Below are 14109 nucleotides of genomic sequence, written 5' to 3'. Positions count from 1 at the left end.
CCTAACCCCAGCCCCTGGGAGGTGGAGGTAGAAGGATCAGGAGCTTAAGGCCATCCTGGAATATATAGCCAGTTCAAGGCCAGCCTGTGCTACGTGAGATCTTATCTTTTAAAATAAAAAAGGGGGTGGGTGGGGAGACGGCTCAGCAAAGAGCTTAACTGTGCAAGTATAAGGACCTGAGTTCGGATCCCCAGCATCCACTTAGTGGGATGGTCCATGTCTCTAATCCCAGCACTAGGAATAAGAAACAGGAGGGCCCTGTGGGCTTGCTGACCAGCCAGTCTAGACAATTAGTGAGTGCCAGGATCGGCGAGAGACCCTGTCTCAAAAAAATAAGGTAGAGGAAAATGAGGATGAGCCTGACATTGACCTCTGGCCTCCACATGTGTATACGTGGGTATATACCCCTACAAATACATGCACATACACACTCATATACTGCACACACAAAGGAAGGTATGGGGTTTATTCCCAGTTCATGAGGCCAGATGTCTAGAGAGCCATGGGTTGGGGTAACCCACTTATACACAGGGGTACACTATGCTTTGGTGAAACCAACACCTTCCTATGGGGTTGCCTGCTAGTCCCCAGCCTTTGACCACAGAGACCTAGCCCAAATCTCACTGTCCCCACTATACATCCCACTGAGGTCTCTTGGGGTACCCAGCTGAACATGTCACATTCTCTCACACTCTGGGAAGATACTGGCTATCAGTCAGCAGAAACGAGTGGACCTTGAGGCCAGGCACAGCTACCTCTGACCTCAGAGACCTTCATGCCCTTTCTCTCTCTCTACCAGGGGGCTCCTGGGACAGCCATGGCTGGGATGAAGGTAAGTAAACACTGTCACTCTGTTAGGGGCAGGATGAGAGGGTGTGATGAGAGCACAGAGCTGTGACCCAGGGGCTCAGCAGCACAGCAGCTGGACGAAGGAGAGGACAGAGGGTTCAGCCAGGTCTCCAGCCTCCACTCAGGGCCTCCCTACTCTTGCCTCCCCAGAACTAGCTGCCATGGGCTTCCAAAGCCTCAGAGGAGAGCCAGCATCTCCTCCCTGAACCCCTAATCAAGCCAGTGGGTACCATGGGAGTACCCTGGCAGGACAAGTGCGCAGTATTGAGCTTTGCAACAGCTCTGCTCACAAGGGTACCCCCCCCCCCACTTCCTTCTGAGATGCCCTTAACCTACCCATCCTTCTAGGCATCCTTCTGGGTCACGACCTCTTTGGGTCAGGGATCAAATGACTTTTTCGTAGGAGTCACCTAAGACCACCAGAAAACACAGAGATTTGCATCAAGATTCATAAGAGTGGCAAAATGACAGTTATGAAGTAGCAACAAAAATAATTTTATGGTGTGGGTGGGGGAGGTCACCCCAACATAAGGAGCTGAGCATTAGGAAGGCTGAGAACCATTGTTCTGGGGCAGGGGATGAGACCCTCTGGAGCAGCTTCCCAGAAGACCTTTGTCCTGAGGTTTCCCCTGAACAGAGGAAGTAGCTCTCCTCCAAAGCAGAGGGCTCTCGCTTTATCTCTCTTTCTTCACTGGTGTCCTCTTTCCCATACAGGGTGAGCCCGGGACTCCAGGAGCCAAGGTACAGATGGGAAGGGAATCCTGTGGGACATAGAGAAATGTGATTGGCTGTGGGGTGAAGCTGACAGTGGACTACCATTTTGCTTCTGCCCCACCCCACCCCCACCCCAGGCCGCTGGATGTGTATGTGTGTTGCCGGGGGGGGGGGGGGGGGGGCGCATGGGGGTGGAGCACTGGGCCTTTTCATCAGGAGCACACTGTAAGGACCTTTCTCATTCCTGGTCTTGCCTACATGCATGGAAGCTGCTGGTGGGGGAGGGGGCGGAGGGAGGCGGGGAGAAGATACACTGTCCCCTACATTTACAAGTGTCTCTCCTTATCTAGAACAGTAATGGATGTAGCACAACAGAAATGTCAGGCAGCCTTGAAAATTACTTGCACAGAGCCAGGCCAGGTGGCACAGACCTAGACTCTTTCCTTTTGGGGGGAGACGGAGGCAAGGAACATCCCAAACTCAAGTCAAGCCGGTTGAACTTAGCAAGGCTTTTTCTCAGAGGGAATGATAAAAGAGGGCCATGGGTATAGCTCAGTGGTAGTGTACTTACCTGACAGGTGTGTGTGTGTGTGTGTGTGTGTGTGTGTGTGTGTACATGCATTTGGGGTGTTGGATATGCTAACTTGCACTGGGAAAGCCTTAAAAGCCAATATAGCATGAAGCACCCATATATTTACTGAACACCTCTTGTCTGGGAACTCTGGTTCCTGATTACACCTCATCTTCCCCTCCATGCCCTGTCTATTTTCTCCTCTTTTTGTTTTGTTTTGTTGTTTGCTTGTTTGTTTTTGAGACAGGGTATCTCTGTGTAGCCTTGGCTGTCCTGGACTCACTTTGTAGACCAGCCTGGCCTCGAACTCACAGCGATCCGCCTGCCTCTGCCTCCCAAGTGCTGGGATTAAAGGTGTGCGCCACCACGCCCGGCTGACTTTCTCCTCTTATCTCCAAGAGAGATGCAGGGAAGCTGGGGTTCCAGGTGTGCTGGGAAAGGAGGGCAGAGGATAGGCAGAACACCTCAGGGGACACCGGCCCCAGGGCTCTCATTGTAATTCCTATGCTGGGTAGACATGTTGTGGACGAAGAGAATGTGGCCTGGAGCAGTAAACTTGGCGGGGGGGGGGGGGGGTCAGGGGATGGGGACTGGACACAAAGCTTTCCAGAAGTCCTTGGCTTCCAGTGAAAGGCCAGGGGACAAGGAGCCTACCTCATCATCTTTGTTGCCAAGCGTGCCCATGCCTGTAGGTAGGACCTGTACAGTTTGCTCCTGCTATTGGGGTGCTGAGGCGAAAGCCCACTCCAGGGGCACTCAGACAAGCCTGGAGGGAGGAGAGCTTCCTTCTCTCCATTTTCCCCACCCCGACTCGTACTTACCAGGCTCCTGCCTTGCTCTCTCTCTGCCTCCTTTACCTGTCCTCATGCCGTGCTACCAGAAAGCCTATCCCCAAGGGCAAGTGGCAGGAACGTGACACCTAGCCACTCAGTGTGGTATCTTTCGTGGCTTCAGATGGAAAGGCCATTGGCATTGTGATCCGAGAACCCCCAGATCATATTCTTGTGTGTAGGGATGGCATCCGTACACTCTTCACTAGGGATGCAAGGGTTCTGATGCCAACTTGAATCTAGCTCCTTGCTGCTGTGGGCTCAACTATACCCTTCCACATTCATATGCAGAAGCCCAGATCAGATCCCCAAGGTGAAGACTAGAGGGGTAGGGCTTTTAGGAGATAAATAGGGCTAAATAAGGTCACAAGGGTGCGGCCCTAATCTGATGGCATTGGTGGCCTCATCAGCAGAAGAGGGATAGTCTTTTGCTTTGCTAAGTGAGAGCCCAGACGGAAGGCAGCCATCTACAAGCCAGAAGAGCCTTTCTTTCTCCCTTGCATAGGCACCCAATGACAGACTCCCATTATCAGAGATGGGACCTCTGCTATCTCAGCCACCCAGGCATGGCATTTTGTTATGGCTGCCGTGATGACTCATGCAGACACTGTGGAGGCAAGTCGGATGACTGTACCCTAAAATGTGGAGATCGGCACTGCCGTTAGCTCAGTAAGGGGCTGTCCACAGCCACCCAGCTTATGGGGCAGGCTGCCTCCACCTGTGAAGAGAGGCTTGGGTTCAGGTAACCCTACAGAACTCAGTGATTCATGCCATGGGACAGAGAGCCGAATTCCTTTGCACTGCACTAAGCTGGGTCAGGAAGTATTGCACCTGCAAGTCCACAGACCAAGTGTATTGAACAGCAAAACCAGCATCTTCTCACAGCCCTAGAGGCCAGAGACCCAAAGGCAGGGGGTGGGAAGGGAGTGCATTCTGAGGGTTTATGGCAGTCTTCTTGCTCCCTTGGCTTGCAGAAGCCTCAGCTTACCTGCTGCCTCCTTCACATAGCATCTGTGTGTCTGTGCCCATGTGTCTGCCGGTCTCCAGACTTCCCTGTCCTATAATGTCCTGGGAACATTGGGTTCTGTCTACTCTAGCAGGGTCCCCTTCACATTTGATACTGACCTTCAGTGACCCTGTTTCCAAAAAAAAAAAGGGAGGTAGTTTTCTGAAGTACTTGAGGTTAGGACTTCAACGCTGAGCTTGCCTGGAACACAGTTTGGCCCATGAGGCAAACTTCTCAAAAAAGATGTTCTGGTGTATGGGTTCTGTCTAGAGGCAGGAGAGGGTGGACAGAAAAGACAGAGGGCGAGTGCAGGGGACAGACAGAAAAGGCATGAAGAACAGAATGGATACACAGAGTTCCCGAGCTCTGGCTTTCCACATTACTCACCTCCACCTCCCAGAGGCTCCCAGAAGAGCAGGACCCAGCTGTGGACTGTGGCCAGTGTTTCTTCTTTATCCCAAGAGTTCTAAGAGCCGGATTCACATGGAGAGAGAGCAGGGACATCACCCATCTGACCCATGTAAAGTGCCTTAGCAAAGCCCCCATCAGGATGGAGGTCCAGGAGGAAGCAGAGGCCCAAGGAGGGGCTGATAGATGAGGGGCCAGCGGAGCAACGTGTTAAGAGGGTAGGGGTGCTGCCACCCAGATACCTAGAGCCTGTATTAAACCCCGCTTCCTCTCTCTGCAGGGTGAGAAGGGGGCTATAGGCTCTCCTGGGCTCTCTGGCCTCCTGGGGCAGAAGGTAGGTGGATATCCATCTTCAAGGGTGGAGTGGGCTCTCTGCAAGCCTTGATGTCCTGTCCTCTTGGCCCTGCACATTCTAGACTAGGGGAACACAGCTGGAGCACAGCCAGATTGAGGCGTGTGTCCCCCACAATAGGCCCAGATGGCCCCAAAATGCAGGAATTTTGTAGAAGTCAGGGGCTATGACCTGGCTTGGATTTCTTCATGCAGGTTCTGAGAATCAGCTCATTTACAGCCATTTAAATTATTTATCTGTGCATTTGTAAGCATGTGTGTGTTCCTATAGGTGCTCCTGTGCATGGTACACATGTGTGCATGAATATTGAGGCCGGAAGTTAAACTTGGTTATCACTCTTCAAGGGATGTCTACCATGTTTTTTTGAGACAGTGTTTCTCTATGGGTTGACAATTGAGCTAGGCTGGCTGGCTGGTGAGCCTCAGGGATCTGCCTGCCTCTGCCTCCCAGGCCCTGGCATTATAAACACCTGGTGCCATATCCTGATTTTCACTGTAGGGGGGGGGAGCAGAGGGTAGGGAGCTGGGGATCCAAACTCTTGTCCTTGAGCTTGTAAGGCAAGCCCATTACTAACTAAGTTATAACTGTGGAGGTTCCTTAAAGTTGTTTTTAAAAAGTTAAGTCATTATAAAGAGGTCCAATATGTCTGGGGAGAGCTATATAAGCTATATAAGAGAGGCCCCCAGGAGAGCCAAGGCCAGAGGCTCTGAGCCTGCAGGATTAAAGGGACAGGCAAAGCTTCCTGTAGCACTACATATCCTTAACCATACCCACTGCTTAAGAGACTCTAGAGGAATTTGCAGCCCCACCCTCAATCCCCAATATTATGCTGGTCCCACAGTAAGGTTGACCCAGGAATCCCAAAGCACTTTAGTGTTCTTTTTTGCAGTTGGCCTCAGGACTGTGTCCTGCCTGCCACTCTTCTCCCTTGGACAGGAGTCAGTCAACCACCTCCTCTGGCTTAGGAAGCCAGTGACGTAACTCTGCTTTCCATCCCCAGGGAGAAAAAGGTGACTCTGGCAATGCCATTGGAGGAGGCAGGGGGGAGCCTGGCCCCCCAGGGCTCCCTGGGCCCCCTGGGCCAAAGGTGAGTCTTTGTTGGTACCAGCATCATGAGAGATGTGGAGCCCCCAAAGAGGGGCAGAGAGACCGCACCAATAGGGCAAAGTGCTGTTGGTTGTCCCCTTCCCAGCATCCTAGAAAATCAGCTCCAACCTAACCTAGCAAGAGCTGTGGCTTTGTCAGAGAGCCACAGAGGCACCACTGCCCCATGCTCCCTCCTGGGGCTGGGGTCATAGGTCACGAGGTTGCCACAGCTTGGGGACTTGGGGATGCCTGGCCACCATTGGAAGGGAGTTAGAAGGCTGTGTTCCTAAACTCTGGTCCACTTTCCAGGACTACTAAGAGAAGCACCAGACTGGCCTCTGCCTTCACTATTCTCCTCACACAGCCAGCCCATCCTGGAGTTCTGGTGATCTCTTTCCCAGATTCCCAGGGCCTTTGTGCCTGCTTCTGTTGCCCAGGTGGCAGGATCTGGTACAGGTGTCTTGCCAATTGACTGCTGGCTCTGTAGCAGCTGGCCCAGCTGCTCTGCTTGCAGTTGAGCATCTCCTATCTCACCCCCACCCCCACCCTGCTCCCTCTCTCCTTCCCAGGGAGAAGCTGGTATCGATGGCCAGGCTGGGCCCCCAGGACAGCAAGGAGACAAGGTAGAGCCCCCCACACACAGTCAGGAGCTACGGGGTGAAGGGATCTTGGGTGTTCAAACACAGCTCAGAAAGCCAACCGTCCCTAGCCTGACTGGACCCCTGTGCTGACCCCAAGCTAGCCAGCTCTGACTCCTGGGGTCCATCTTTTCTGATTGATTTGTACCTCGGAGATCCAGGTGCTCAAACAATGGGCATGAAAAGCCTGCCTGGAGAATGTGACACTTCATTTGAGAAATGAGTCTGAACTCTGGCTTCCAGTAGCTTCCCACACCACAGACCTAGACGGAGAACTCCCTTCTGCCCAGCTTGCCCCTGCCTCCTTTACAGGCACATGATAACCAAAATACTGGGGCAGGGGGAGGGACACAGGGGGGCAGATCCTCAGAGGGCCAGTGGCAGGGTCATCTGAGTTGAGTTGACAAGGCGTTCATTTTCCCTTATCTTTGACTTCACGTTTTTTTTTTCTTCAAAATTCACATTAATCCCAGAAAAACTAGATGGGTGGTTTGTTCTTTGCTTGATACCCCTATCCCATCTATCCCACGTCACTTGGTCCTATTTCCAGTCCCCAGCCCCTGTTCCACTCTAGGACATCAGTATCCCTCTTAACTGTTCCCTCCTGACACCCCTGGCCTCTGGGTTTCATCCTGTGGTCCCCTCTGCCCCAGGGAAAGTGGTCCCTAAAAGCACCACAGGAACGTCAGGCAGTGATCCCTGCTCCCAGTGCAGAATGGAAATCAGAAGCAAAGGCCTAGATCCCTGTTACCAAGGATGTGACTGGTGTAGGGAACTGGGGAGATATGGCCAAAGGGACAAACAAGGAACAGAAGAGAAGGAACATCATTACATGCAAAAGGAGTAGGCCCCACCGCCCCTGCCCCAGGATCCCACTCAATGGAAGAAGAGTGAGGCGGGTGTTAGTGGCAGTTCTGGAAGGGGGCGGGGCTTGCACTGAAACTAACAGGGAGATGTGTGTCCTGTTGCCTTGGGCTTCTTGGCCCCTCCATGGCCCTTAAACTGCAGCTCACCTAGGACATCAGCTGTTCTTACATCCAGCCTTATCAATCCATTTCACTCGTCTCTCATGCAACAGGGACAGCCAGGAGCAGCTGGGGAGCAGGGACCAGCTGGCCCCAAGGTACGTTCATCTGTCACCTGGAGTTGTAGTATGAAGGGACTTGACCCTGAGCTCTCTCTTAAGAGGGATGGGGAGGGAAGCATGTGCTGGCCCAAGGAGGGAGGTCTGCATAGCCATGGTGATCGGACTCAGCCATCTCAGGGCTACGCGTTGGTCCTGCAGAGCCTTGAGCATCTTGACAGACAGCCCTGGATGCTCTATGCCAGCCTGTGTCCAGGCACGTCCAGGCGCCACCACAATGGGCCACAAGCCCTCAGACCCCCCTCCTGGCCGAGACTCTGGCTGAGAACTCCTCTGCCTTTCAGGGCTCCAAGGGTGAACCTGGCAAGGGAGAGATGGTGGATTACAATGGAAACATCAACGAGGCGCTTCAGGTACGTGGGCTCTAGAGACGTCCCAGTGGGCCTCAGCCTTTACCTGCGCCGGTGCCATCTCTAGCTAAGCTTCCCCTGCTTTCTCTGAGCCTCTGTGGAGCCTCCAGGCAAACGGCCCCATTATTTGGCATCAGGCCTAGCTAGTTAATACTTGGCTCTGGCTAAACAACCAACCATCGGAAATATACTGGTTCCCATAAAGTGTCACCTGTCAGGGCTCAGGCGACCCATGACTCCTGGACATACCCCTATCACCTGGTAGGAGCTGGCTCCCCGAAACACGGCAGTTCTCTGTCAGTTTCATTCTGTTTCAAGTTCTTGAGCCCTCATCCTTTTAGATAGGTGTCTCTACCTTGGCACGATTATTTGTTGTTGGATCATGGAGGTGGTAAGCGGAGAAGCCGCCCCATGTGCTGAAGGATCCTTTAGCACGTCTCAACCCACTAGACTGGCAGCACTCCATCCTTAGTCAGGACCAGACAGTTCCAGAGTTCCCCTTGGGGGCAAAACTACACTGGTTGGGAATTGCTCCTTCCAACTGCCGAGGCCTCTGAAGCTACGTGGAGGTGTGTGGGAGTCTTTGTGAGAGGCAAGGGGTCATCTTCCCCCTGAGCTTTGAGGAAGTATTTTTCTAGCATCCAATCTGGGTTCTGGGAGAAAGAGAAAGAACAGGGTAGGAAGAAACGGGGCTCTGTGTCCTTTCTCACCTTTGGTTAAGAAGTCACATCCCACAGTAAGCGGGTCTGGTCTACCTGGAAAGGCCTGGGACAGCACCAGGCATTTCAGAGGCCCTGTCTAGATGTTCACCATCCATGTGCCAAACCTTGGGGTAACGTAAGGTGGCAAAGGTCTGGGAACCGCAGAGCCCATCTTTGAGGGTCTTCCTCCACTCCATCCTCTCAGAGGGCCAAGACCATGAAGGAGACTGTTGCTCACTGGCTAATTATACTGTTTTGTTTCTTTTTCTTTTCCTTTTTTTTTTTTTTTTCCCTCAGGAGATCAGGACACTGGCCTTGATGGTGAGTTACCCTCCTCCCTGGTTTCCCTCGGGCACTGGGCTGGGCACGGAGAGCACAGCCTAGAGTTCTGACCTCTGGAAAATGTGTGCTGAGCTTCCGGACCATACCAGGCAGAGGGGGCACCAACCCTGGGCAGGGGCAAGAGCTGTCCCAGGGCTCTCAGTGGTGACAGCTCCTCATCTACGCAGCAGCTGACACGGGCATAATATGGACTTTGGGCTTTATTTCTAGCACTTTCAGGGGCACGTTTTATGCCCCTCCCCCTTCTGAGAAATGCGTAGCAGCCATCTATGCAATCTCAGTATCTGTGTCTGGGAAAAACCCTGGAATTCAATGCTGGGTTCTACACATGTGCCAAGCAGTGACAGGCTTGAAGGAAACGGATATAGTTATACAACTGTCACTAACTTCAACCTCCACAGTGGATGGGGAAGGGGCCCCAAAGTTCTGCATCTGAGTGACTCGCACTCCCTCTAATGTTGGGGTTCTGTATACAGCAGCATGACACACAAGGTGGCTCGCACCTGTAGTTTCAGCACTCAGGAGGCAGAGATAGGAGGGTCACCCCAAGTTCAAGGCCAGCCTGGTCTATGTAGTGAGTTCTGGCCCAGCTGGAGCCACCTACAAGACCTTGTCTCTAACAAACTCTATTTCCAGGAACATCTCATCCCTGCATGCTGGTACAAGCTAGAAAGTTCTGGAACCAATGAACTTCATTTGGGAACATTAAAAAATATATGATCTTTAAAAGACTGTTAGTGGTAGGGATATGGCTCAGTCAGTCATATGATTGCTGGACTGTTGAATGTAAGAACCCAAGTTTGATGCCCAGAACCCAGATGAAAAGTCAAGTGAAAGGTGTTTACTGCGCAAGCCTAGTGACCTGCATTTCACCCATGGAACCATAGGGGGTGAAATTTCCACAAAGTTCTCTCCTAACCTCTACATTCATGCTGAACTTGTGTGTGCATCCATGAGTGTGCGCGCGCACACACACACACACACACACACACACACACACACACACACACACACCTTTTTTTTTTAAAGCCAGACATGGTGGAATGATCTTATGACCTCATATTCCCCAGCTCTGGGGAGGAGGAGGCAAATGCATCCCTGAGACTTTCTGGCCAGCTAGCGTAACCTATTCAGTGAACTCCAGGCCCATGAGGACCCTGTGTCAAAATAACAAGTTGGAGGATGGAGAGAGGGTTAAGAGCACTGGTCGCTCTTTAAGAGTACCCTGGTTCAATCCCAGCAACCACGTGGTAGCTCACAACTGATTCCAGTTCCAGAAGATCTGATACCTTCACACAGACAGACATACAGGCAAAACATCTATGTACATAAAAATAAATAAAACTAAAAAAAAAGTTAGAGAGTGATCAAGGAAGAAAGCCAGGTTACTCCTCTGCCGCCATGCACACTTGCACTTCTACCTTCACAGACACTCACACTCCCCTATCACACCTGTGTACAATAGCTGTTAGAAAAAGTTGCCTGGAAGTAGCATATTTTACAAGATAGCTTACAGAAAAATGTAGTGATTACAATGCACATGACATCTAGACACCACCTGGGAGCCACAAGAGGTTCCCTGTGAGCTGTGAGAGCCATCTCACACCCCCTCCAGCCCCAGAGCGTCATGAATGGCTTTCCGACAGTGTAGGTTAGGCTTGTTTTTCCTACAATCTCACATGATGAGATCATAGTATAGGTACATAACTCTGGCTCCTTTTCACAACATAATGTGCCTGACAGTCACTCCTGCTATTTCCTGGGTCAAGGTTAGTTCCTTTCCCTACTGAGTAACATGCCACCACGAGGACAATTTCACTTGTACAATTGCCTCTTCCCCTGTCAGGAAGTCAAATTCTCTCTCTGAACTCCTAGAGAGAAAGGCTGTTTGTCATGGATCTCTGCAACGCCCATCTCCAACACAAACACACCAGTGCTCATCTGCTTACGTTTTAGGGCTCCCGTGTTATTTGCTTTGAAAAAAACCGAAAGGCTTTGGGGATGTAGTTCAGTTGGTTGAAGTCTCACCTAGCATGCACAGAGTCCTAGACTTGGTCTCTAGCACCCATAAACCCAGGCACGGTGGTGCACATATGGAGCCCTAGTACTCAGGGAAGCAGGGGAGAGGCAGTAGGATCAGAAGTTCAAGACCAACCTCAACTGCACAATGAGTTTAATGAGACCCTATCATTCATACGTACACAGACACACATTCATACGTACATAATTCATACATACACACACTTACACACACACACAGGGTGGGGGTGTGTGAGGAAATACTGTTTGAAAGTGGCTGACCCCTGTAAACCAGCCCCACAGCTCTGGTGACAGCCACCACTCCTGCCTGAATGGTATTTCTTTCCTTCCTAGGGGCCTCCTGGTCTTCCTGGACAAACAGGCCCACCTGGACCTCCAGGGACTCCAGGCCAAAGGGTAAAACTTGCTCCGATGGACGGTGGGGACTGGGGAGGTGAGGGGTTGAGGGCAATGGGACAGGGCGAAGTGCTTAAGACGCAGAAAGGACGCTGCATTCTGAGCACATGACCACAGGGCCTTCCCGCGTTCTGTGACCCCTTCATCTTCTCGGGACCACATTTCTCTGTCATTCTTCTCTGTCCCTTGGCCCTACCACCCACTCCAGTCCCCTCACTTCTATCCTCAAGCTCTGCCATTCTTCCCTGGTGGTTAGTGTTGGGTCTTGCTTTTCAGAAAACCCTTCAGATACAGTGGGGTCTGGAACATAGCCCTGGTCATAGCCATCAGACCAGGTCATCCCTTTCTCGCTCTCAGCTGCCTCACCCAGTGCCTTTGCCATTATCCTAATCCTCCACCTACTCTTTCCTCTGCTGTTCTTAGAGGAAGCCTTGTGTTTCCCCCCTCTGCCTCTGAGAGCCTACCCTCCCCCAGATATACATCTCCAGGAAATCATTCCAGACCCATCCAACAGAATTGGCACCCTTGCTCCTCTCCTCCCTGCCACGTCATGTCGCCACACCCTTTCCTACCCCACCCCCGGTCTAAATGAAGAAGGGTCTAAGGTTGCTGTGAAGTGGACAGGAGAGTTGGGCTAAGGTGACCAGGAGCCATAGGGATGCTCAGGGATCTCAGAAATAGCCATGTGAGACTGTGGCTAAATCGTGGGTCACAGAGTGCTCAGCTCCACTCACCACATTGCTTTGGGATCCTGATCTGTGGTGCCAAGGCAACCAAAAGTGTGCCTTCCAGAAGCTCTTGGGGAAGGGTACCAAGGAGGTGGGCATTGATGTCGCTGCTCTAAACTGTTTCTGTTGCCCTTGCTGCAGGGGGAGATTGGACTACCAGGCCCTCCAGGACATGATGGGGACAAGGTAAGCAACAGTGTCTTCAGCAAGGACTCTGCAAGTGGTTCTTACCCTGGGAGTGTGGGCAGGAGGGCTCAGGAGCATGCCCAGCTAGGGAAAGTAAGAAGGGCCAGAAAGAGGGGTTCCGGCTATATCCTGGCAGTGCCAACCTGGGGATATCATTATCAGCTCCTATCCAGTGCCAGTCCTCTGACCACCAAGGCTGTTCTGATCTCTCTCCCTCCCTCCTCTTTTTTCCATTAATATCCCTAAAAAGTACCATTGGTGTTTCTGTAGGGCCCTCGAGGAAAACCAGGAGATATGGGGCCTGCTGGCCCCCAAGGGCCCCCAGGAAAGGATGGGCCTCCAGGAATGAAGGGAGAGGTCGGACCTCCAGGGAGTCCAGGGGAGAAAGGAGAAACAGGACCAGCAGGCCCCCCGGTAAGTGTCTGGGCAGCTGGCACCCTGCATGTACCACCTCCATCCTGACCTGGGCTCTGCATGCTGCCAGCTGCTCCCAAGTTCAGAGACCCAAGAGTCACTTGCTGCTACCTGCCACACCACTTGCTTTATGAAGGCTGGTATCCTGTAGTGTCCCCACTCAGGAGACCTGAGTCCTGTGTTGACCTCATCTGTGTCCTTGGGAAAGTCACTGAGCCTTGCCTCGGTTTCTCATCTCTTAAGATGGGAGCAGCAATGCCTTTCCTTAATCCCTCATGGACTGTTGAGGGCTGTGAGCCTGCCTCTCCTGAAGCATGTGAGAGGCCTGTGTCAGAAGAGTTTGCATGAGTGGACAAGACCCCTTGCCCAGTCCAGCCAGGTTGCTGACTTAGCTGAGGAGCTCTCTCTGAGCCTCAGTAGTGCCATCTGTGAAGTGGCACCCCCCTTGAACACCCACCCTTGGAGGAAAGGAATCACGCATGTATGCATGCCAGAGATGGGCACAATTGCTCAGTGGGATGACTCTGAACATCACTGACAGAGATCTTTGTTGATCTATAGGGTCTAGATGGCCCAACTGGGGAGAAAGGAGAACCAGGTGATGAAGGGAGGCCCGGAGCGACAGGATTGCCTGGGCCCATCGGGCTCCCGGGATTCACAGTAAGGCGAGAGGACCGGGTGTCAAGGGTGACCACAGGCAGCTGCAGATGAGGGTACAGGAGCAAGGGGCTCCTCACTGGGGCCAACAGCCTGAGAGGGCCTAGCACCATGCTAGGCTATACTAGCCTGGGCCTGTACGCTGGCCTGGACTCCTGATTGGGTCCAAAGAGACTTCTAACCTCCATGTGGTAGCTTCTGTCTCTAGAGGCTTCTTAGCCCAAGACTGCTGCACTTGGAACTCCCCTCTCAGAACTTGAAAGAAATAGGCAGGTCTCCAGGGGCAGTCCAGCCAACCTAGCTTAATCAGTGAACCCCAGGTGTACCCATAAAGAAGAAATGGAAAGTGAGCAACCTCAAAGTGAGGTTGAGGTTGATAATCTGCCTCTACCCACACATACCAACAGAAACACACACACACACACACACACATACATACATACACCCTCAGAGATCAGATGTGTGACTTAAAGTGACTGTCTACCCTGCAGGGTCAGACGAGTAGGTGGCTTACAGCCTCGCAATGTGCTCACTTCCTAGGTGGAAGCTAAGCCACTGGGCTTGGTGTGGTGTCTTTCTTATCTGCTTACCCTGCTAGCCTCCCTCTTCCTCGTGGGATCTGAGCTACATTCACTTCCTGTCAATGTACCATGAACCATCATAACAACTGCCTAAGATGGCCTATTTTTATCATTAC

At 52.2% G+C, this 14109-nt stretch overlaps 1 protein-coding gene and 1 long non-coding RNA gene across 12 annotated transcripts in view; one reads left to right on the top strand and one right to left on the bottom strand.

Moving 5' to 3' along the window:
• COL13A1 (collagen type XIII alpha 1 chain) overlaps window positions 1-14109 on the top strand; it is a 136833-nt gene that overhangs the window by 100042 nt on the left and 22682 nt on the right. For 9 of the 11 annotated variants that reach the window (XM_084751953.1, XM_084751961.1, XM_084751960.1 and 6 more), the window contains 12 exons: window positions 800-832; window positions 1564-1590; window positions 4659-4712; window positions 5731-5817; window positions 6386-6439; window positions 7533-7577; window positions 7883-7951; window positions 8947-8970; window positions 11365-11427; window positions 12297-12341; window positions 12612-12755; window positions 13317-13415. In XM_084751953.1, coding sequence (XP_084608079.1) covers window positions 800-832; window positions 1564-1590; window positions 4659-4712; window positions 5731-5817; window positions 6386-6439; window positions 7533-7577; window positions 7883-7951; window positions 8947-8970; window positions 11365-11427; window positions 12297-12341; window positions 12612-12755; window positions 13317-13415 — 744 coding nt within the window. The remainder of the gene's footprint in view (window positions 1-799; window positions 833-1563; window positions 1591-4658; window positions 4713-5730; window positions 5818-6385; window positions 6440-7532; window positions 7578-7882; window positions 7952-8946; window positions 8971-11364; window positions 11428-12296; window positions 12342-12611; window positions 12756-13316; window positions 13416-14109) is intronic. The other 2 variants (XM_084751952.1, XM_084751958.1) reach the window with 1 other exon arrangement.
• LOC311580413 overlaps window positions 4403-14109 on the bottom strand; it is a 31900-nt gene continuing 22193 nt past the window's right edge. The window contains exon 5 of the long non-coding RNA XR_014773455.1: window positions 4403-4436. This is a non-coding gene — a long non-coding RNA (uncharacterized lncRNA). The remainder of the gene's footprint in view (window positions 4437-14109) is intronic.

This window comes from Acomys minous (assembly GCF_964271855.1).
Source record: "Acomys minous genome assembly, chromosome: 13".
Taxonomy (NCBI): domain Eukaryota; kingdom Metazoa; phylum Chordata; class Mammalia; order Rodentia; family Muridae; genus Acomys; species Acomys minous.
The sequence above is the reverse complement of the archived record's forward strand: the minus strand, read 5'-3'. Positions and strand labels throughout refer to the sequence as shown.